Source organism: Podarcis tiliguerta (genome assembly GCF_965153285.1).
Source record: "Podarcis tiliguerta genome assembly, chromosome: 9".
Taxonomy (NCBI): Eukaryota; Metazoa; Chordata; class Lepidosauria; order Squamata; family Lacertidae; genus Podarcis; species Podarcis tiliguerta.
The window spans coordinates 15,359,703-15,385,014 of NC_139542.1; the positions used below are offsets into that span (position 1 = coordinate 15,359,703).

The 25,312-nt window shown below is 42.4% G+C and overlaps 1 protein-coding gene across 1 annotated transcript; it reads left to right on the plus strand.

Moving 5' to 3' along the window:
* The first annotated feature begins 2,391 nt into the window (after positions 1 to 2,391).
* On the plus strand, positions 2,392 to 21,130 carry IBSP (integrin binding sialoprotein). Its single transcript, XM_083398058.1, has 7 exons — positions 2,392 to 2,460; positions 6,097 to 6,162; positions 8,063 to 8,113; positions 8,213 to 8,284; positions 13,072 to 13,146; positions 19,420 to 19,539; positions 20,142 to 21,130. The coding sequence occupies exons 2-7, from the start codon at positions 6,109 to 6,111 to the stop codon at positions 20,706 to 20,708; spliced, it is 939 nt and encodes a 312-aa protein (XP_083254184.1). The 5' UTR covers positions 2,392 to 2,460; positions 6,097 to 6,108; the 3' UTR covers positions 20,709 to 21,130.
* Positions 21,131 to 25,312: the final 4,182 nt, after the last annotated feature.

Below are 25,312 nucleotides of genomic sequence, written 5' to 3' on the forward strand. Positions count from 1 at the left end.
TGGGACTTACTCCTTGGTAAGTGGGTATAGGATTGCAGCCTTAGTATTATTACTTGTATCCTAGGCCTCAGAGATACATGGGATTCCTTCCACCCAAGACATCACCCACCTTGGTACTGACTGGGTCAATATCTGCAAAACTGCAGAGATGGCACTACAATAGTTACCTTCAGACCTTTCTCCAGGCCTCTATTCATTCTTAAATCTTGGTTCAAGTCAGAACATCCAGTACTGAAACTTTTATGCAACACCGTCTTATAAAGATTCTTTTTATTCCAGCCAGACACTAGATCCCAGGAGAAACTAGAGAGATTCCTATTTTCAGCGTGGCTTACAATTACTTTCCATCATGTTGGGTTCGCAACAAAAATGTACCTAGTGTCAACTGGGGTTATTTCGGCAGGAAATGACCTTCCCATCTGGATTTTGGACACAGGTTGCATGCTAGAATCCATTTCTGCTTTGCAGTTCTCCTACGTTTGCATCAGAATGACACGTATTATGCTGTTTCAAATGTAGCACTAGCATGCTTCTCTCAAATTTGGAATGTGCATAACATGCAAATATCCGCCAAGGCAATTCCAGTTTAGGAGCTTGTGTCCGTCGCAAAACCCAGCCAACTGCTTTCTGCTGGTTGTCCAGCCAAGTGCCAGACCACCAAGGAGCATGTTTTCTGGAAGTTGCCCTGAATGTAGGTGGCCATTTTCCCTCTGAGTCAGCATGGAGTCCCAAGCCTAGAATTGTGTTGCGAGGTCACAGCTTCAGAAGGTGACAGTCTTCAAAGGAGCCAAAAAGCATTGAAAACATCACTTGTGGCCAGTTGCAGTTCTTCAGGATTAGGGTAGCTGACCCTGGGGTCCTGACCATAATCCAACTTTAGTGTCTGTGCTCTGACTTGGTAATTTACGACGACACCGTTGTTCCACATATATGAAGTATTTAGCATCTTCAATCTTCATTGACTGCTTTTAGAACTGCCTGCAAATGACCCATCAAAATTTCCCCACTTTTTTAATGGGCAGAAAAAAATATGAGGGAACATTTCACCAACTTTCTCCTGGAGAAAGAAAAGTTCTCCAAAGGTTTCTCAAAGTTGAGGATCCCACCACAGCTTCCTTCTTTTTTTTAACCTAGGTTGTATTGTTTTCCCCTTGCTGCTGCTGGAACTGTGTTGGCAACCGAGCCACCATTTTGTTTCATCCACAATGCCGCAACCTAGTGTCATTTTGGGCATTGTGAAAATTTGAAATGCATTTTGAAGGTTGGAGAAACTTTGGATAGGTATTTTGATGGAGGAGCTGGGGAAACTCTTTTGAGGCTACTGAAATTTCTCAGGAGAAGGGGGTAGTTATCAAAAGGAAGTACTTCTTCATATCCTGCACAATTAATCTACGGATGTCCCCCTGCCAAAGGATTTGGTGATGGCAGCTCGTTCAGATGGACTTAAAGGGGGATTAGACAAATTCACAGAGGAGAAGTCTATCAATAGTTCTTGTTTGTGACAGCTCTATGCAACCTCAAGGTTCAGAAATAGTTTGCCAATGAATAATATTTACTGGGGAGCAACTCAGGAGGATATTGTTGCCCTTATGGGCTTCCCATAGGCATCTGATTGGACAGTGTGGAAAACAGGATGTTCAATGAGATCAAAGGTGGGGAGCCTATGGTCTTCCAGATGCTGTTGGACACCAATTCCCATCAGCTCCAGCCAACATGGGAAATAGTCAGGGCTGATGGAACTTGTAGTCTAGCATCACCAGAAAGGTCTCATATGCAAAGTGCATTGAACTCTTTTAAAAGTGCCATCTAAACGCTAAATAAAATATGCTGCTAACTGTTGATTGATAAAATAGTACAGATGTCTATTTTGATGCAACGTATGCTTATTTGCAGCAGCTCCATGCAGAAATAACATCACAGGTGAAGTGGCCCTTTTGATGTCAGAGTTATTTCTAATTCACATTCAAATGACTTCACTCTGTTTGTAGAGAGCATTACAGGAGGAAATGGAGAAATTCTCACTCCATCCCTTTGCAATTTCTGCCTCCCCCCCAAAGAAAAAAAAACCACGTTCTTTTTTTTTAAAAAAAGCCACCCAACTAATGTTCCCGATATTTAGTTTAATTTAAACCCAGACCATCATTATGCAGCTCGGCATCCGAACCTATTCATCTCTGGTTCAAACCTTCAATTAAGTGGAATGATCCAAAACTCTGGGCACTAAAATGGCACTGTGTGTTTATAAACGAAATCTGTGACTAGAAAAATGTTGAAGTTTGGAGAATTTCTGGTAAGAGTCCACTCAATGACATCATTCAAGGGAAGCACTGATTGGCTGGTCGAGGGTAAAAATAGTGCTTATATCCCACTAGGATGGCCGAGAACAAACAGACGAACTGTTAAATCTCTGTCCCCTCACTCCTTTGAGACTAGCCTGTAAACTCTCAGGACTGCAAGCTGGTAAGTGACTGGCAACTGTAATTTTCTCTCCTCTTTAGACCACGGATTTCTGGATTTCTGACTCTAGCTTTGAGGTAACCTATGTTTCGTTTTATAGGTGCAAATTTATTTATTAAGAGTACAATTTCTCTTACTTAAATCATTCTCTTGCTAGCCAGAAATTGCTTAAACAGAATAAGACCTGGAATGTTTTACATTTTACAAGCTAGTAGTATTTTGCAGCTCTTTGGCTTCAAAGACGCTTGGCTGAACTTTATTTTACATCATTACTAGTGGGTGGAGGGAGGGCAGGAAGTCCAAAATTATTAACAACCACAATGGCAAAAGTTTTCTCTAGCTCTATGTAATGATCCTGTGCTAATACATCCAGTAATAATACTTAGCATTTATTTAGCATTTTGTGCATGTTCAGAGTATTCTCCATTCATGTACTCAGCAATCCATACATTACTGGGTAGGTCACTGTCATTCTCTCTGTAGACAAGGCTGAGCCTAGCAGGCAACTGTCTTGCTTAAAGCTACTTGGGTTCCTCAGACATCACACCAGCCACAATCTCATTAGGAGGCCATAAGCAACACACTGTGAGAACTCATCTGCTGTATGAAGTAAAATAAATGATGAGGGACTTCCTGGATCAACCTTTATATCAACCTTCCCTAACCAAGTGCCCTCCCCACCCAATGTTTTAGACTACAGCTCCTATCATCCCCTTCTGGTTGGGGCTGATGGAAGTTGTAGTCTAACAACAGGTGGAAGGCACCAAGTTGTGAAGATTTTATGCTGAGAAAACCAGACTAGGAATGTGGGTGCCATCAATTACTTTAGACCGTTTATTGAGGGGCCTTGGTCTATTTTAATGAAGTGAATGCATATAAAGCTGTAACCATTGTGATTTATTCCAGAATATTCAAAACTCGTTTACCCAGCCCCCGTACTATGATTTCAATCCTTACTGGCCAGGAACTTACCTAACATGGGTGGCTAACTCCCAAATTCAAGGTCTGCTCCAGCCGCACAAGAAAGTTTTCTGGTTCCCAAGACTCCAGCAATTTTGATTGTAGTGGCAAAGGGGACACAGAACTGGGGTAGGCAGAGGCCAGTGCCTTGATCGAGATGCAGACATCCCCTTTGAGTCATCAGATTGATTATTTGAGCAGAGAAGAGGTGTTAATCCACCCTGATCAGTTGAGGAAGAGGAGGAGCTGTGTTCAAGAGAGCATGTGGGTAGCCACACCCATTATTGGCAATGTCTACCATTGACATGGGACGCGGGTGGCGCTGTGGGTAAAACCTCAGTGCCTAGGACTTGCCGATCACATGGTCGGCGGTTCGAATCCCCATGACGGGGTGAGCTCCTGTCGTTCGGTCCCAGCTCCTGCCCACCTAGCAGTTCGAAAGCACTCTTAAGTGCAAGTAGATAAATAGGGACCACTTTATAGCGGGAAGGTAAACGCCGTTTCCGTGTGCTGCGCTGGTGCTGGCTTGCCAGAGCGGCTTCATCACGCTGGCCACGTGACCCGGAAGTGTCTGCGGACAGCGCTGGCCCCCGGCCTCTTAAGTGAGATGGGCACACAACCCTAGAGTCGGACACGACTGGCCCGTACGGGCAGGGGTACCTTTACCTTTACCTTACCATTGACATGAGGTCTCCAATAATTGGACAAGGATGACCTTTGGGTCAAAAAATGGCCACTCCTGCTGCCTTATATCAACAGTGAAGTTGTTAAGGAATGGATTGGCATATCAGTCTGTTAAAGGGCTAGATGACTGGAATGAGATAAAGATATCATCTTCTCTCAACCTTCCCCACCGCTGGCCCATGGAATCAGTCCAGAGTTGGTGTTTTGAGGTTTGAGGAGCACCAACCTCATTCAATTAACTTTGTATTACTTCCTATCCCACTGAGATCCATGGAGCTGTTCCAGGACAGCTGTTCCTCACAATATCACTGCCAAATTCTCAAAAATAATGGGTAGTTGGAGCTACAGTGAAATAAGAGATGCCTATTATATCACATGAGGCTATGATGGTCTACATTACATGATAGGATGATGATAACATAATAGATGTCTATACTATTACATGTGATTATGATAGGATCAAGAGTATAGGACATGTTTAGCAACCATATTTCAGAAAAAAACCCTTTTTTAATTCCGTCTTGACAGCAAATGTGAGGTCAAGTACAACATTTTTTATGTCTCTGCTTTGCTTAAGTTTCCTCGCTGCAAAGAAATAGTAACTTCACGGTGCAAAACAGCCATTCTCATCGCATGTATAAAGACTGGTGGTATATTGGCAATGCTGAAATGTGATGAAGCATGTTGGTCACACTGAAATATGACCAAGGGAGAGAGGAGGAGGGGCACCAGATGAAGGGAACAGATCATATATCAATGCAATAGCAGCAGCCCATTTCAAACCTGGCGCAAGCAGGCAGCAACCTCAACCAAAGGTCTGCCATTGTTGAGGCTGATGGCCTAAATTCCCTTTTCCAGCAGGGTGGCTGCCTCTGGGACTGCTCATAGTGCCTCAGCGCAACATCACATTGCTGTGGGGCACTGTGAAAAATTGCAAAGGCACTCATCAGAGGAGTGCCACCTCTGCCCTTGCCCTCTCCTCCACCTGTGGAGCTTCTACCATGTCCAAGCAGAAATATATAAGAGGAGGGACCACTCACCAACACTGGGATAGGAGGCCATCAACATGGTAGGCCGTACCAGCCCAAGGAACATTGCTGCCTGAGGCAAAGGAGGACAAGACGGTTCATCCTCCATCTATCTGAAGGCAGCAGGCTAGCTTAGTGGGTTCATGGCAAAGCGTGCATGGCCTACATAACATCTTCTGAGGCCCTCCTTCTTGTGCCTCCTCCTTGAGAGGTCCGGAGGGTGGCAACACAAGAACGGGCTTTCTCTGCAGTGGCTCCCCAACTGTGGAATGCTCCCCCAGGGAAGTTCGCCTGGCGCCTTCATTAAACACCTTTAGGGTCCAGGCAAAAATGTTCCTTTTTATCCAGGCCTTTGGTTGACTTGATCGACATCCTGTACCCTTTTAAAATGCTGCTTTTTGGAGGGAGGTATTGTTTTTACTTTGATTTTATATATTGGGATCTTTTCTGTGAACCACCCTGAGAACTGCGGGTATAGGGTGGTATATAAATTCAATGAACAACAACAACAACAACAACTCTGTCCTCCGACACTTTACCTTAGCTCCCTGTCCCCTCAGCATCTGATGGTGGGGGGTTAGCTGGATCTCGCCCTGAGTTTTTGAAGGGTGGGTTTAATACTCTCACCTTCTTGGTCTTTGGCTCTTAGTCAAGAGGCTGCAACGCTCTGTAAGTTTGCCAAGAAATGGGCATGTAGGCTCTGTTCGAAACTTAGGAAATTGCTTTATACAGAGTCAGATCATTGGTCCATCTAGATCAATTCTGTCTACACTGACCAGGATTTCTCAATGAACATGTGGAGGTCATTTGTGGGCCCAGTGGACACAGCCTTGTTTCCTCTTCCGTGTGTTTACTCTACACACATTTGCTGTGTGAATAGGACAGTGGAAATCACACCTGTCATATATAAATGCCTGGTTTCCCAACCTAAAAGATTCACAAGTGTATTTTCTTTTTTTATTTCCAGAAATCAGAAAAAATGAAGGCAGCCCTAATCTTCCTCTGCATTTTGGGAATAGCCTGCGCCTTCTCGGTGAGTAAAATTAGCAATTATTTACGTAGCACAGGATGCATTGTGAGCATCTACTTCAATGACACTTATCACAACTGTTTCTGAAGGGTACTGACCCTTCCATTCTGTGTTTTTGCATCTAGCAATGGAATTCCCTGCCGGCTGGCCCTGCCGGCTGGTGGACCGTTGAAATGCTACAAGAAAACTCTGTGTATATTGGCAATATGCCTGTCTCTTGCTCAGGTCACACAGCCATATGCAAACAGAACGGTTGTGTGTGTGGATAAGTTGGCAGGAGGTCCCTAGTGGGGACTGGTCATGGATTGATGTCCGAGTTGCCTAGCCACAGCCACAACCACAAAAGTCATGGTTGAGGAGAAAGACATACCATTATCATTCATGAGGCAAAATCAAAGAGCTGCCGCTTAGCATCCAAGGAAGAAGTGTACAAGGAGCCTTCCCATTCGGCTCCAGGGGTCCTCTGCTTCTCAGCTCCATCTTTTCTCCTTGACTTCTGAAATATACTCTGAGTCGAGAGTGGATTTCATGCTCTTTATCCAGCTTATAGTAGTGAGGAATGGAAGTTCCCCCAAAATGTCTGCTTTATATACATTATTTACATAATGGGCCCCACGTGATTGGCTAATTCTGGGATTCTCCTGTAGGCCAATCAGGTTGGGGATTCACTTCCACATGGAGTTGGATTGGGTGGCTCCTGTGGACCAATCAGACTGCTGCATTCTGGATCCTATTGTTCTAGGACCGATCAGACTGCTGCATTCTGGATCCTATTGTTCTAGGACCAATCAGACTGCTGTATTTTGGATCCTATTCAACTCAGTACATAACTCTCTCTCTCTCTCTCTCTCTCTCTCTCTCTCTCTCTCTCTCTCTCAGAGAATAAATGGGTGATGGATGAATAGGATGCACTTGTGTGTCAATTTGAATAGATGGTTGGGAGGTGCTGCTTTGCACCCCCGTGATAAATAACCCCCAAGGGAATGTGGCCTTTGGGTGGGTGGGTGAATTTGTATCCCACCTAGAGCTTTGATTATTTGCAGCTAACTCACAGAAATGAAAATATCGCCTCCTTTAGGAATGCAAGATAATTCCATCGGAAATGGAAATGTGACCAGAAATTGCTGCAATTCACATGTTCATCTGAGGTTAGGAACAGAAATCACGAAACAGAATATAAGCGAAATTGGCCCTGTCTTTTTCAGTCTGCAAATGTTTCTGATGTTTCCCTGCCAGTGAAATGCATTGAAATTAATTACATAACTGATTTGATTGCTTTTGGCCACAGCAAATAGCAAGGTGAATAATGTAGGTTGTAGAAGAAGGTGAACTGCAGCAAAATGGAAGCAACGCTGGTGGCAACAACAACACCACAGGATGGGGTGGAAATCTCTGGCTTCTTATATCCCTGCACATAGTACATTGTACAGTTTAGAATGATATATTTCTTTCTCTTATCACACTGCTGCTCTTTTCTATATCCCATCCAACTCCATCCCACAGATATAAAGAGAGGTCCACTACAGATAATGAATGAAAGAAAGAAAGAAAGGATAACTGTTTTGGTTCTTTGCTCAGCAGGAATAGCTTTGATCTATGAAGGCCAATCATGCATACATCACTAGGTGTCACTCTAGTGTCGTTGTTTGGGGTGTGTGTGGTGGTGGGGTGAAGCTAAAGCAGAAGCAAACTTTAGTGCAACGTATGGACAAAATACAATTACTGCAACACAACCCCAGATCAGAAGCCTGAAAGTGAGGAAGGAATAAAGAACACTTTCCTTTCTATTGTGGATATGTGTTTCACCTAGGAACCACTAAGGCCTGCACCCAAACCCAGCTAAGCGAGCAGGGAAAAAAGGGAAAATCACCACCGCCTTAAGTAATCTCTTCTTTACTTGCAGGTAAAAAACTTCAGAAGAAGATTCAAAGCAGAGGATTCTGAAGAAAATGCAGTATGTTGTCAACTAAATCAAATTCTCAGTTCAGAATGAAATGTGTCGATGCTTTCCTTAAATTCGACAGCTGAAATTCTTTTATCTTTTTTCTGACAGGTATTCAAGAACAGATATAGGTATTTTCTTTATAGGTACCCCTATCTCTACCCACCTGTAAAGAGATATCAGGTAAATGCAATTCCTTTTCAAAATGTAAGAACCATTACTGAGACACAAAATAAAGGCAAATACAGACGCTGAGTTAGAGGCCTTTTTGAGCCTAATTAATTATTATATGATGGCTCTAGTGTTTTGCCTCTGTGTAGTAGCGACTGGTGTCCATTGGGATTGGTGTGGCGGAATGCTAGGAGGCCAACAGTAGGAGAAGTCAGAGCCAATAAGAGGCACAGACAAGAAATTATCATTTTGCTGTCGTTCTCCTCCCTTCTGAGTTCTATAATGGCAATCCTGAAATTAAGGAGGCGGAAGCCACAGCTACTGCCACCTTCTGGATTGGATGTAGGTAAGCAGGCAGACAAGTAGGCAGAATGAGGTTGCTTGAACAGTGCACCATTCCATACCATTCAACATTTGTAATAATAATAATAATAATAATAGTAGTAGTAATAGTAATAGTAATAATAATAATGATAATTTTATTATATATACCCCACCCATCTGATTGGATTGCCCCAACGATTCTGGGCTGCTTCCAACACATATGAAAACATAATAAAACATTAAATGTTAAAATCTTCCCTACACAGGGCTAACTTCAGATGTCTTCTAAATGTTGTAGTATTGCTTATCTCCTTGGTTCAGGGGTCACATAACTCCAGTGCTTTTTTCCCCTAAAAAAATGTTTAGGGGTACAGTCATACCTCAGGTTACGAATGCTGCGGGTTGCACATTTTCAGGTTGCGGACCACGCCAAACCCGGAAGTACCAGAATGGGTTATTTCCAGGTTTCAGCGCTCATGTATGCACAGAAACGCAAAATGATATCACACGTGTGCACAGACGTGGCACTTCAGGCTGCGAACGCTGCGGGTTGCGAACGTGCCTCCCGCACGGATCATGTTCGCAACCAGAGGTATGACTGTACTCTCATTTTGGCTCAAGAATATCACCATTTTATAGTTCAAATCGGGGGAAATAAATACAGTAAATGGACAAAAGTACAAAGACTCACAACATGTTTAGGGGTATGCATTTCCCCCAGGAAAAAAAGCACTGCATAACTCTATGCTCTCCAACATTTCTCTGATGAAAATAAGGATGTCCTAAGGAAAAGCAGGACATTCCAGGACCAAATCAGAAACCAGGGCTGTCCCTGGAAAATAGGGTCTGCCATTCACCCTAATAGACCATCTCCATCTATGTGTAGCCCTCAGAAATGACATATAAGTCACAGAACCATGAAACCCACAAGCCCTATGTGAAATCTCTTTTGTAATTTCAGGTCCTTGCCACATACACCACACAAAAGGGGTGTGCGTGTTTAGAATTTTAAGCTGGTCCCCGTGAGATCAGTGATGATGGCCCAGGGAGGGAGAGCATGAGATAACTTGCCTCATGCCTCTGAATACAAGTCACAATATTTCTTATAATAACAACTTCCACTGTAAAGATAAGAAAAGGAAACAAAACCTTTGCCTGCAGCTATTCCCATGGCAGTTTCATATGGAGGAGTCTTGATCATTGTCTCTTGAATAGGGATGGAAGGATCCCACAATTTTGGTTCTCTTCAGTATCTCATTTCCCCCCAGTCTTATTCAGTTATCCACATTTCTTTAGCATTTGGGGGGGGGGGTGTGGGAAAAATCCTCAGGAAATTTCCTAAAGAATTTTCCTAATAAACAGATTTTTGTATGTCGTTTTGACCAATGTACACATTTTTTTGCAAGCCATTTCTTGTAAGGTAAAGCATTTTTGCATGTTATTTTCACAACTGGATTTAATCTATGCATGCTTTCACCTAAGTAATATGCATTTTTGTAGACATTAATTTGTTGGAGTAGTGCATTGCAAAATTTGGATTACTGTGAATGTCAAAGGACGGCTGTGTTTCGGGTCTCATATTGTTTAAGTAAGTTCAGGTTCCCTTTGAAACGCAAACAGAATTGACATTGTCCCTCTACCCCTACTCTTGCACATAAGAGAGAGATTCCAGCTGGGGCAGGGGGACGCTAATTACATGGTTTCAAGGATAGCTCATGCAAGAAGCCTAAAAATGGCCCTGCTTCTGGGAATGTTGTGCCGGCAGAATAGTGGTTTGGCATGTCTCTTGAGTACAGAGATATTTTTGTGCTTCGCTGTGTAGAAGATGAATCCTGTTCATATCTTTCTTGTTTGCCTCCTCATAAAAAACAGGCATGGCTTTTAGGTTAAGGCCAATATAGACATACAACCCAAACATATGTAGATTGCTTGGGTGTCTGGGTACAGTTCTAGGTACACTGTTCAGACCCCTGACGCTTGTAATGGGATAACATTTCCTAACCTAAAACACAGGATGCTTCTGCAAGATTCCTGATCTTTATATGGGTGATAGGAAGAAACTGACATCTCTCCACGCCCCCCTTGAGAGCATTGCCAAGGTGCTATGTGAGCTGAGAAGTGTGGTCTAGCCCATGGCACTAAAAAGGGGTCTTGAAGGCATAATATGCAGCTCTATGGTTGAAGTTCAGTGGGCCTGTCGCCATATAAAAAGCCTGCATGGAAGTCTCTCTGGGCATCAGATGTATGATTCTATGATAAGCTCCTCTGAACTTTTTGGCTGAAGGTCAGATGCTGAGCAGCATCCATTTTTCATAATCCTTGCTTCTTTGTTTAAGTTTAGACGCATAATTTTAGATAGGTAGACAGACAGACAGACAGACAGACAGATATAGATAGATAGATAGATAGATAGATGATAGATAGATAGATAGATAGATAGATAGATAGATAGATATAGATAGATAGATAGATAGATGATAGATAGATAGATAGATGATAGATAGATAGATAGATAGATAGATAGATGATAGATAGATAGATAGATAGATAGATAGATAGATAGATAGATGATAGATATAGATAGATGATAGGTAGGTAGGTAGGTAGGTAGGTAGGTAGGTAGGTAGATATAGATAGATAGATAGATGATAGATAGATAGATAGATGATAGATAGATAGATGATAGATAGATGATAGATGATAGATAGATAGATATAGATAGATAGATAGATAGATAGATAGATGATAGAGATAGATAGATAGATAGATAGATAGATAGATAGATAGATAGATGATAGATAGATAGATAGATGATAGATAGATAGATAGATAGATGATAGATAGATAGATAGATAGATGATAGATATAGATAGATATAGATAGATAGATAGATAGATAGATAGATAGATAGATGATAGATGATAGATAGATAGATAGATAGATAGATAGATAGATAGATGATAGATATAGATAGATAGATAGATAGATAGATAGATGATAGATAGATAGATAGATAGATAGATAGATAGATGATAGATAGATAGAGATAGATAGATGATAGATGATAGATAGATAGATAGATAGATAGATGATATATAGATAGATAGATAGATGATAGATAGATATAGATAGATAGATGATAGATAGATAGATAGATAGATAGATAGATAGATGATAGATGATAGATAGATAGATAGATAGATAGATAGATAGATGATAGATAGATATAGATAGATAGATGATAGATAGATAGATGATAGATAGATAGATAGATAGATAGATAGATAGATAGATAGACAGACGTCAGCCAAAAATGTCCCCCTTTGGCTGATTAATATTCTACAACCTTTTAAATGTGTCTATGGGTTATTGTTTTACTGTTTTGTTTTTAATAATTACTTGTTTTTATCCTGTGTTTTATTCTGTGAACCACCCTGAGCTCTTATGATGAAGGGCTGTCTATACAGTGGTACCTCTGGTTATGAACTTAATTCCTTCTGGAGGTCCGTTCTTAACCTGAAACCCTTCTTAACCTGAGGTACCACTTTAGCTAGTGGGGCCTCCTGCTGCTGCCGGCGCACAATTTCTGTTCTCATCCTGGGGCAAAGTTCTTAACCCAAGGTACTACTTCCAGGTTAGGGGAGTCTGTAACCCGAGGTGTTTGTAACCCAAGGTCCCACTGTAAATCTCATTAAAAAAGAAATAACTTTCACAGTATCAGCAGGACAAAGAACAAACCAGAGACCTTCTGGTTTTAAACTTTGAATGTGGAGCCTCATACAGTGGCATAGCATGGGGGGTGCAGGGGTGGGCCGGCCGCACCGGGCGCAACATCTGGGGGGGGGCTCGCACTCGCAGCTCTCTGCCCCTACCTGGCTCACTCTCTCTCTCTCTCACTGCAGTGCTGGCTGTGTGAATCCGATCCGAGCAGCCGGGTCGCCGCCTACTGTGGAGGGGAGGGTGCCAGGCGTGCGGTGCGGTGCGGAGAGAGAGCGAGGGACTACCTGGGGGAGGGACAGTGCAGAGGGGGGGGGGGCGCAAATTACTTGCCTTGCCCCGGGTGCTGACAACCTACGCTACGCCACTGGCCTCATATATATATGCATAACAAGCATGTGGATTACCAAGCTCCTTCTGCACTATATATGTAATTCCCAAATTGGTTTAACAATCAATCCCTTTTCCCAAGGACATCTGAGAATAGTAGTTCTGTGAGGGGAATGGGGTGCGTGTCTGTCTCCCAACAACTCTCATCACCCTTAACAAATTACAGTTCGCAAGATTCTTTGGGTGAAGACGTGACTATTTAAAGTGGGATGATACTGCTTTAAATGTATAGTGCAGATGGGATTGTTGCTGTTTGGGGGGTGGGTGTTTTTCTGAGAACTGAAGCTGACCATTTACATGTGTATAATTCAGCATTCTGTTTTGTGATAGAAATACGGGAAATGCCTCACAATTGTATCTCTTTTTAGTTTAACAGTGACTCATCCGAAGAAGGCTATGGTGGTGATAGTTCAGAAGAGGAGGAGGAAGAAGAAGAAGAAGGGGTAAGAGACATGTTTGGCATTGGTCACAGCAAACCAAGGAGCATAAGAAAACAACCAGGATTGTTTTTATAGACTGTACTCTGCGAGCGTCCATGGTGACGATTACTAACTGCCCACAAGTTTCCATTCTGGTTCCTCGCAATATTTTTCAAGTCTCAAGTCATCTAAACAAGAAGTAACCCTTAAAGACACAGTGAGAGATTGTGAGAGCCAAAGGTTTAGAGACAGATGTGACTTTTGTCCATTTATACCAATGCAGCTGTTATGGTCCTCAGGTGAACCATTCAATCATATTTTGTTCTTCAGTACTTGGGCAGGTCAGCTTTAATTCACCCTCAGGCATTCTTTTATAAGGATAATCACATAACTAAAGAATTATGATTTAAAGAAACACCTTGTGATATATATACGATCGATATATCATCCAAAACCAATTGGGAGTGCATTTTGTGATATCGGTTTCATAATTTTTGACCTGGCAATATATTGCGAATCATGATGAGTGTGAGGACTGGACGATATATAGTTCAAAGCAGGTTTGAAGTCCATATCGTGACATTGGTTTCATAATTTTTGACCTGGCAATATATCATGAATCATGGTGTGTGTGTGTGTGTGTGTGTGTGTGTGTGTGTGTTATGCAAAAATAACAATGTGGGGAAAACCATGAAGCCAGCCAATAGCTCCATCCTTATTTTAGACATTGTGATATACTGTCATACCTTGGTTGACGAACGCTTTGCAACTTGAACGTTTTGGCTCCTGAATGCCGCAAACCGGAGTGAGTGTTCTGGTTTGCAAACATTCTTTGGAACCCGAACGTCTGACACTGCTTCCATGGCTTCTGGTTGTCTGCAGGAAGGTCGTGCAGCCAATCGGAAGCCGCGCCTTGGTTGCCAAACATTTTGGAAGTCAAATGGACTTATGGAACGGATTCCGTTCGACTTTCAAGGTATTGGTATATTAGATGTTTAGTTGGTGATATATTGCGATGTTGAAAACCAGATATCACTTCCTACATCAAGAAAATAGTTATGTTAAGGAGGAAGGTTCAGCCTAGCCTTTCCCCTGCGTCTCCGCCTGCTCCCTCAACTGTACGAAGTCTACCCAATCCACAACCTGGCAGATTCCAGGAAGGGCTTTCCCATTACTCCTCAGCCCCACTGTACTCAATAGGACTTAGGTCTCCTTAAGCCAGTGGACTTGAGTCTTATTTCCTTTGGATTGTCCCCAAAGAGCCATCCACAACAAGACCCACCTCAGTCAAACAGAAAGCAAGCCCATTAACACAAAAAGGGACAATGTGTCCACAAGGAGCAATGGTCCCTGACACAGGTCTGGGCGCTGGCGTATTTGAAGTGTTGGCTGTTATGCATCTTCTCCATGTTTGTATTTACCTCAGGACCGTGTTAGCTCCCTGAGAGCCGATATAGTCTCCTAAGTAAATATGTATCTTGGTATACATGTTATTTGGGGAACACATATTTTACCTGAACAGCCTGGAATAGCTTCTTCATTTCAGTACCGTTATGGTCTCTTGGGTCAATATGTGCTTAGACACAAGAGTATTTATAAAAAATGATTTTTTTTGGCCTGACTTGGATGTCAAAAGCTACAAGAGTGCCACTATGTTCTATTGTACTTTGGGGGAAGATGTTTTCTCCCATGTAAATGAAGTTCCTGCATGAGAATCAGAACTTTACACACATTTGTCTCAAGCCTTGAGCCTTCTAGGCCCATTCTGTTAGGGTGTTGTTTTGATGTAGAAAATATTGGGGTGGGTCTAAGTTAAATGTAGACCTCACCATCTCGCCCAACCTTTTATTATTTCTCTGGTTACTAGAGAAAGCCTTGTTGGCTTTCCCCCCAAAGGCTCTTTCATAGGTTCTCTGTGGCTTCAGCAATGGGGATTTACTTCTGAGTAGGGTTCTCCTTGTCACTGTGACAATTAGCCAGCTCTCCTGAGGCACAGGCCTTGAGATTTAGGGGCAGAATCTGGAAACTAGAGGATGAGACTCGATGGATCACAAAGTGGAGCCTGGTAGGATAGGGGCAGAGCAGAGCAGTGCCTGGTGACTGAGGGTAAATAATGGTACCTGGTGGATCAGAAGAAGTGCCAGGTTGAAAGAAAAAACAGTACATCAAAACAACAAGAAAAAACAAAAACATTTAAAAACACATCCAAATTCCATATCTTTATCTTTCATTTACTTGTTTCCTCGACTTCCTCACACCTCCCTTTTTTGTATTCTAGTTCAAATTAGCTAATTCAGCAAATCCTTTCCCTCTTTCTCAATTTTTTGTTCTGTAATTTATCTTACTCTAAATTTTCCACCTTAACCCATTAACAATCAGTTTTTGCTTAATTCTTTATAACATTTCTGCTAAAACCATATAACTTCATTCCAGTATTTTTCTAACATTCATTAATTTTGCAATATTTCTGTAAATATACTTTAATTTTTTTCCAATCTTCTTCCATCGACTCTTCTCCCTGGTCTCGGATTCTGCCAGTCATTTCCACCATTTCCATGTAGTCCATCAGCTTCATCTGCCATTCTTCCTGGGTGGGAGACAAACACCTTGTTTTGCATCCTAACTTCTTGCTGTGTGAATGGAAGGAGTTTCTGGTCATAGAAGGAGAGTTGGACAGGTCCCTAATAAAAAGTTAACCTCCTGTCTTTAGTAAGGCAACCCCCCTTTCTCTCTTAAAGCACTTGGCTTCCCCCAAAGAATTCTGGGAATTGTAGTTTCCCCCACCAGAGAGCTACAATTCCCAGCACCTTTAACTACAGTTCCCAAGTTTTCTGAGGAAAGGAGTTGTCTCTCTTGGCTGCTAGTGTTGCTAAGTCACAAGCAGTCTCTACACACGTACAAGGGTTTGTGTGAAAGAGTGTACACTTGTTGATTTGGACAGGTCAGCTGTTGTGTACACAGGCACACAAACTGTACACCCAGTGAAATTGACATGTGAATGACTCCACAAGCATGCAGCTCAACTATCTGTGTACACAGGTACAGACTGTACACTTATTGAATATATTGTGTGAACACCATAAAATGTACGAAAGTACCTTTAGAAATATGTATTTTTGGATAAAAATATGTTTATAAATGTGTACAGTGAGATAAAGGATACAGTGGTGCCTCGCAAGACGAAATTAATTCGTTCCGCAAGTCTCTTCGTCTAGCGGTTTTTTCGTCTTGTGAAGCAACCCTATTATCGGCTTAGCGGATTAGCGCTATTAGCGGTTTAGCGGCTATTAAACCCTACTAGCAGCTATTAAAGGCTTAGCGGCTTAGCGGCTTAGCTACTAAAAGGCTATTAGCAGTTTAGCGGCTTAGAAAAAGGGGGTGGGGAGCGGAAAAAAATCTCAAGACTCGCAAGACATTTTCGTCTTGCGAAGCAAGCCCATAGCAAATTCGTCCTGCGAAGCGCATCGAAAAATGGAAAACCCTTTCGTCTAGCGGGTTTTCTGTCTTGTGAGGCATTCGTCTTGCGGGGCACCACTGTACTGATAAATGCATCTCTTGTGAGAAAATACATTCAGAAATATATATTTAAATACAAATTTGCAAACAGATTTTTTTTTTAAATGGCAGATTCATGCAATATATGTATATTGTGTGTGTGTGTTTAATACTTGCTGTAAACTGCCTTGAGTATAGTCTTTAAAATGGAAAGGTGGGGACTGTCTTTCCAAAGAAGCAAACAAACAAATAATGCTCACAGTTGGCAAACCCAAATTGCAGCAGAATAGGGCTTTAGAGGTAAAGATCTATTTGTTACCAGCTCTGCTAGGCTGTAATTTGCACACATGAGAGGCAATTATCCTGTGTCAATGCTTTTTTGGGGGGACGGGAGCAGGAGGTCCGAACATCAGAGCCAATGTTTGCACTGTACCCTCTGTCCATAATCTATTTTGTTGGGAAGCAATTAGTAACTAGAACGGTATGGAGAAAGGTACTCTAAAACACAATTTACTGAATGTATGTGGATTACATATATATATATATATTCAAAGAGGTGGGGGTGTAAATTGGGGGTTTTAAAAGGAACAAAGTGGGGAGGGGGAATTGAAGACATGTGGGTCTCTAAGTGGGAAATAGTAGGTAGTTAGCACAGTCATAGAATCATAGAATTGTAGAGTTGGAAGGGACAGTGAGGGTCCTCTAGATCTTTTGAATTAGGTTGCAAAATCTTACCAATCCTGGTAAGACTTACATTACAAGCAGCCCCTCAGGGGTGGATGGAAATGCACTAAATGAAAGCATTATATTTCCCAATAATTTTTTATTGCGATCTTAAAAAACTGTAAGTCATTTGAAAATATGTTCAAAGGAACAATGGAAAAATACCACATAGAAGCCTCTAGTTGACTGTAGTAGCTGACAGCTGCTACAGGGATGTGGGGTGCTTCATTACATCCCTTCCTTCAGAGCTGTTGCTCACCTATTTACCTATCCTGGCAGCACTTCCTTGTTCTTCCACTCTTCTGTCAGGTGCTGACAAGGATGTAAGTGGTAGTAATGCAATGCTGCAGTTGAAAGAGGGCTCTTGGGATTCCAAGCTGCCACAGCAGACAGCTGGAGGCTTCTACTCACAATCCTCAGTATGTAGAAAAGCAGAATGTCACTTGCGAATATTCAGAAAGCACCACTGTATTTCTCGGATCCATCTCAATGGTTTTGCTACTGGCTGTGTCCAGCCTCGACAAAAGCAGAACCTCAGGAACATTTAAACAAACAAGAATACTATAATTGCTTTTTATAGAGGTTGTGATGCTCTCAGATTGCTATCCAAATAGCCAGCCACACCATGCAATTTTGCAAGTTCTCGCAACAGAGAAGAAAATAACGTAGGTTTTTACTGGCACTGCACGACATCTTATTTTAAGTGTTTTAACCGCCTGATCCTAAGAACTGATGTCCCGGCACAGAAGTACTTAGCTTGCTCTGACCAACAGCAATGCCAGAGCAATGCTGCAAAACATGACATTATGCCAGTTTGCGGTGAGGTTGTGCCAGCATTGGGGGCACTGGTGCCAGTGCAAATGTTTGAGATCAAGTTTTATCCAGGACCTGAGGTTCACTTTCCCAGTTCGCCCTTCAGATATCAGATGCCTTGATGACAGCTGTAGCAGAAAGTGCTCTAATCCCCCATCTCTCAGTCAAACTAATTTAAATCTTAAAATGTGCCTGCATCCGGCCCAATCACCTTCTAAATGCGGCCTGCGGACGGTCTGGGAATCAGTGTGTTTTTACATGGGTAGAATGTGTGCTTTCATTTAAAATGCGTCTCTGGGTTATTTGTGGGGCATAGGAATTCGTTCATTTCCCCCCCAAAAAATACAGTCCGCCCGCCCCGCCCCCAAGTTCTGAGGGACAGTGGACCGGCCCCCTGCTGAAAAGGTTTGCTGACCCCTGCTCTAGAATAAATACCAGATGCTAGTTGTGATTCCACAATGCAACATGCGTGCATTTGGATCATCATTCCAATATTAGCCTGGAAACATTTTTTTCAAGCTTCGTCTGTTGTTTTTTATAAAATATGGTTAGCAGTGTTTCCATTTCATTTGATCTGGCATGTGGATCTATCTATCAGCCGTCTCGTTGTCTGTCTATCTGGTGGAATCTGCACGCATGTTAAAAACGTTGTGAAAATGGTTTTTTTTTAATAAAAAAAAATCGTTTTGGAAAATGCTTTGAATTCGTTATAGCTCACAACCACCATCTTGTGTCACAATTATATATTGCACTTTACAACACATTCAAAACGTTTTATTTGCAGCTGTATAGCTGAGTCCTAGATCTCTCTCACACACACCATAGACTCTGTTGAGCTGGGACGATTTCAAAGTGGAAGGTAGACAGGTGCTATAATTTATGTCACTTTCTGATGACAGTGAAGGCTTTTGAGCATCACAAAGGTCTTCTTCATATAGTGCATAAAGAGCTGTTTAATGTCTTCTCTATGCACCCGTCATAATCTGATGTGATAATAATAATAATAATAATAATAATAATAATAATAATAATAATAAATTTATACCCCGCCCATCTGGCTGGGTTTCCCCAGCCACTCTGGGCGGCTTCCAACAAAACACTAAAATACAATAACCTATTAAACATTAAAAGCTTCCCTAAACAGGGAAGCTAAACAGATATATGGTTATTGCACACATAAGAAATGGAAGGAGAGAGAGAGTTGTCCATTCTATAAACCATTCTATAAATCAATTCTGATATTCCTGGTTTTTGATACATCTCCAGGGACAGTCAAATGAAGAAAACAATGAAGGTGGAAAGGAGAATGAAGAGGCGACAGAGGCTCCTACTGCAGCAGTGACTGCAGATAAAAAGGGCACTAGCAAAGCCACACCTCCTAAGCAGGTAAGATTGGTGGACCTTTAATACCCCTGCAATAAATGGAAAGCTGTACAGGTTGCTACTACCAGCCTGTTGCCTCAAACCATCCCATATAATGGGGTGCTTTCTTCTTAATAGCGTTAAGGCAAGTTCCCCTCCCATTGCAAATAGTGGGGTGGAGGGGAGATGATTCAGATCAGAACTGCTGTGGGGGGCAATGGGTTGAAGCTTCCATCCCCGCTCCCATGCCATGGTCCTCATCCAACTCAGACAGGGGCATATCTGTCCCTTGATTGGCAAGTCCTAGGCTCTCTGGTTTAACCCACAGCGCCACCCGCATCCCTTAAGTGGCCAATAACCAGGTGCAAAATGTGCCTGGTGAATTTTGAACGCTGCTGCTAATATATACACGGTCAAAGTTGTATCATGTAGAGGGTTAGACAACTCCTGTTCACTGCTATTTGGGATCACATGCGAACATGGTATGTTGATTAGTGGGAAAAGTTGTTATACTATGTTCCTAGCTTTCATATTTTGGATTGATTGCCTTGGATCACCTACCTCCATTCTAACTCTGGGTTTTCTCCCCCTTCCTGCCTCCCCCAATATTTGATGTGTCCATGCAGGGCCCCATAAAGAAAGAGCCCCTGGAGAAACCTGGAAACGGAGGAGCAGCTAAAAAGGGTGAAAAGGACAAAGCTCCTGAAAAAGGAGGGAAGGGAGAGGAAGACAGTGACGAAGAAGAAGAAAACGAAGAGGAGGAAGAGGAAGAAGCAGAGACGGTGGACGAGAACGGAAGCGGCGTCAACGGCACGAGCACCAACAGCACTGCGGAAGAGAACGGAAACGGCGGCAATGGAGAAGAGGAAGAGGAGGAAGGGGAAGAAAACGAAGCGACCACTGCTGTTCCCACCACCCTGCTCCCCACAGTCCTCCCCACCACGGAGTATCAGGACCAATATGAAACCACCACAGAGGACCAATGGCACTATGACACGCCTTCTGAAGAGCCGTGGCCGTACGATACCACCACCACTGGTTATGAGAATGGCTATGAGGTTCAAACAGAATACTACGCGAGTGAGAATGGGCAGCCCCGCGGGGATACTTTCAGAGCCTATGAGGACGAGTATAGCTACTACAAAGGCCATGGGTATGACGTCTATGGCCAAGAGTACTACTACAACCAATGAAGAAAAGAAGCCGTCTCTTGGCCTGCTTAATGTTTTGCATGGCAGTTCTTTGCAAATGCCTACTCAGGAAGATGTATCACAATATAACATGGTGCCTTTTAAGTGAGAGTGGAGGTTGCTGTCTGGTTTTACTGCTAACTATGAAAATGTATTCTTTTTGTCTGGTTTTTTTTTTTTTTTAAATAACTGTTTTTGTTGCGCTTTTGACCAGTATTCATGTACCCGTTGTGGACTTTTTGTAGGGTTTGCAGTTTTGTTTTTAGAACGGTTCGGAAGTGTGTCAAATGGAGTTATTGTCAAACTGAAGTGTGTCGTATGCTGTACATGCTCTGCCCGTGTATTTCTGTTAAAGTCAAGATGAGTTTTGAAACACTGTGCAGGCTGGATTTGCTCTAAGTAAAGATAAAGAATGATGAAATTGTTGGGCCAGTTTCATTTCGTTCCACATTGCCTTTGGGAAGCACAGAGCAGTTTTCATGGGGCACCCGGAGGTCATCCTATCCAGCCAGGCTGAAATCTGCTTAGCTTGAACAGTGTAAAACCCAGTACTCAAATTACAGGTGAAGACATAGGATGAGAGAACGGTAGGGGACTCTGTTATGAAATATCCCATCTACTGAATCCCCTAACTTTAGCCAGACTATGTCCCCAATAGCCTTCTGAAAATAGGAACTATGGGACTTATAATAAAAGGTAACTGAGCCTCCACTACCCCTTATAATTCAAGTACTGGTGTCAACATTATGTGGCATAACCATAAAACATTCACATCCAGATCCTGACTAGGAATGAAAGGATCTGTAAGGTTCAGTTCTCCCAGAGCTTCATCTTCCACACATCTTGCAGCAATTTGCAATATTTTTTTTGGGGGGCGGGGAGTCCTGATGGAAATTAATCAGAATTTCAGTGCAAATTTCTCCTAATAAACACATTTTTATATGCACTTTTGACTAATGTACACATTTTTGCAAGCAGTTTCCCACAGCAATGCATTTTTCTTGTGTCATCTTCACTAATAGCGTCGTTTTCATGCACACATTCCTCAAATATATGCATTTTTGTAAACACATTTGGTTGGAGAACTGCATTGCAAAATTCAGAGAAGCGCGAATTCTGAAGAACCGCTGTGTTTTGGTTCACATACAGTGTTTCAGAAGGTGCAAATTTGATAATCAGGCTTTAAATGCACATCCGATTGGATTTCTCCTCCACTCCTAATCCTGACAAATATATGGGACCAGAAACCTCTCTTGACACACTTTTTCATGTTTGGACGCAGATAACACTGCAGATAAGTTTTCAAGTTGCAGCCACCAAAACAATGTAGAACTTCCACATTCCCTTGTGCATTTCTAGTCGTGTATGTGTAAAAATGTAAACTAGCTTTGATGACTGCTTCCTCTTCCACATTATACCGTATTTTTTGCTCTATAAGACTCACTTTTTCCCTACTAAAAGGTAAGGGAAAATGTGTATGCGTCTTATGGAGCGGATGCAGGCTGTGCAGCTATCCCAGAAGCCAGAACAGCAAGAGGGATTGCTGCTTTCACTGTGCAGCGATCCCTCTTGTTGTTCTGGCTTCTTAGATTCAGAATATATTTTTTATTGTTTTCCTCCTCCAAAAACTAGGTGCGTCTTATGGTCTGGTGCGTCTTATAGAGTGAAAAATACGGTAACTTCCCTTCAACCGAGTAAACAGCACACAAGTCTTACCATCATGCATGCAGTGTTTTCTACCTGACTAACATTACTTATGAGCTGATGCTCCACCATAATACTTTAGCAGTAAGCAGACAGAGAAGGAATGGGGAACTGGTTGCCTACTAGATGCTATTGGACTCCCACCAGTCCCAGGCAGCATGTTCAGTGGTCAGGAATGATGGGAAATGTAGTTCAGCATCATCTGGAGGACCACAGGTTCCCCTTCTCTGAAGAGGAAAGGAAACTCTATCAACAACTACACTCTGGTTATTAGCCCGTCTAGGAAAAGGAAAACTCTGAACCTAAACCTCCACTGCCCCGTGGGATATCTTCAGGAGAAGAAAAGGCTAAGGAGAAAACACCCACAAATCTGGTGTGGAGTCCCTAAGATGATATTATTATTATTATTATTATTATTATTATTATTATTATTATTATTATTATTATTATTTATACCCCACCCTTCCCAGTTTAAAAACCAGGCTAAGGGAGGGTAATGATTAAAATGTGACTTAGAAACAGCATAAAATACAACATAAAATACAACATAAAATGCAGCATCAATATCAATAAAATTCAAAAATTCAGGGGTCATTTTGAGGAAGAAGAAAAAAAACTCAGTCAGTAGACATAAAATGAACACCAGGGCTAACTGGCCAAGTTGGTCCTACTAGGGCCAGCAAGGAGACCAGGGAAGAATTTAAATGTGGGGTCCCAGAAAGGGTTTCTTCATAGAAGAGGAAGGGAAAAGGGAATAGAGGATCAGGCTAATTCAAATTGAAGGTCAGGTGGAATAGCTCTGTCTTACAGGCCCTGCAGAAGGAAATCAAGTCCTGCAGGGCCCTGGTCTCGTGGGACAGAGCATTCCACCAGCTTGGAGCTGTCACTGAAAATGCCCTGGCCCTGGTGGAGGATAGTCTGGCTTCCTTAGGGCCCAAGACCTTTAAGCTATTATTATTCATGGACCTTAGGGTCCTCTGCAGGACATACCAGGAGAGGCGGTTCCATAAGTGTGAGGGTCCTAGGCCGCATAGGGCTTTAAAGATGGTTGGATGGCGCCTCCTTCCAGCAACTCCTGCAGCCAAGTTGATGCCAAACACATCGCTCTGCTTTCCTATGGACCTACCTGAGGGAGGTCCTGTTGTCCAGCCAGCCCACGACCTCCATACACCTGCTGGGGTTTTCTAACATAGATTAATCCAGAGGAGGTTACTTGAAATTACTCATCAATCACAACCACAGTATTTCACTCCTTGGCTGTTGCCATAGCAATGATTTACGCCAATAAAACAACTGTGAATTATGGCCGTTATTTTAATAAAAGCAGCAGACTGGAAAACCAGAACCTATTAATAAATCTAAATGGGGATTATGAGCAATTAGCTCCCTATTTTATCTACCGTTTGCCCATGCTCTGCATTTATTTTAATACCACAGCAAATATTTAAGCTTTCACGGGTATTGACTTGGCACGGTACTGGTCTGGCAATCAAGCTGTGTTTGCTATTTCATTCCCTGCCTCCTCTTTCTTCACCCTGTGAGCTGCCTTACCCTTTAACTTACCTCAGCTCAGCCCACAGGTATATTTCCTTACCATGCTTCAAATTTGCTTGATGCATCTGGCTAAGCAGACTTGCTGCCTACAGATACTCAAGCAAAATAGACCAATTACTCCCTAAACTTTCCACAGCAACTTTTTTTTTTTTTTGTATACTTAATAAAAGCTGCAATTACAACCAATTAGGCAAAAATGCATTCCCGGTACTCAAAAAAGCAGAACATAATTGCTCTGACTCACTCGATGTAGCCCTCCTTTTTAACTTTATCGCTTTCAGTTCAACACCCATGATGGTAAATAAGATGGAAGGGAACCTACAAAACCGCACTGAGTTTGGAACTGTGCCATACAACAGGGAAGTACACATCCTTCCAGATACTGCTGTACTTTTAACTCCCATAAGCCCCAGCCAGCAGTGGATGATGGGAGTTGAGGTCCAGCACCATCATCTACAAGGCTGCAGATCTCCCATCCTTGCGTCACATATAACAGCTTCCAATAAAAATGGTGGCTCAGTGCCAGGTTCCTCCATCCCCTCTGTAATATCAACTTATCCCATGTGCTGATGTTGTGAAAGTGTGTCTACTCTGCCCCTGGCCAGAGGCAGATGATGTGAAGTAGGAGCTCAGATATGGCAGCTTACATCATAAAGATACAGGGAAAGTTGAACTAGCTGTTATGTAGGGCAGTGGCGTAGCTAGCCATCGGGTCCCAGGTCTGGCATGCGTGTCCTGCAGCCAGGGGCGGGGTGATGGGGGAGGAATTCCATTCAGTTCACACTTTAAGACAAACCTGTTTAATTCTCACTTTCTGAAATACTTTCTGCAAACCAGAAGGCAGCCATCCTTTGAACTCTGCGTATCTCCAAATTTTGAAATCCAGTTCTTCAGCCAAGCAGTTCTTCAGCCAAGTACAAGAATGCATATGATAAGGTAAAGTGTGCCTATAAATGCATATATTGGTGTAAATGGCATACAATATATATATATATATATATGGAGAAATTGCTTTGAGAAATGTGTATATTAAGAAAAATGACATTCAAAGGTGTGTATATGAGAAGACATTTGCAACAAAATGTTCATGAAAACTCTTTTCTGATGTGAAAATATGGAGAAGTAAATTTAAGATTGGATAAAAAAATAAGAAAATGAGAAAAATCAAACCATAATATTCACCCATAGAAATGGCTAATCTTTGGGGTCTCAAGGGCCAACCATTGGCTAACCCTCCAGGGGTCTCATGCCAGTAATGGTCTCAAGTGGCTGTGGTCATCCCACACTCACTCATGAGCATGCACACAGAACGCAGGTGGTCTGAACCACTGAGCCTCTTGGGCTTGCCA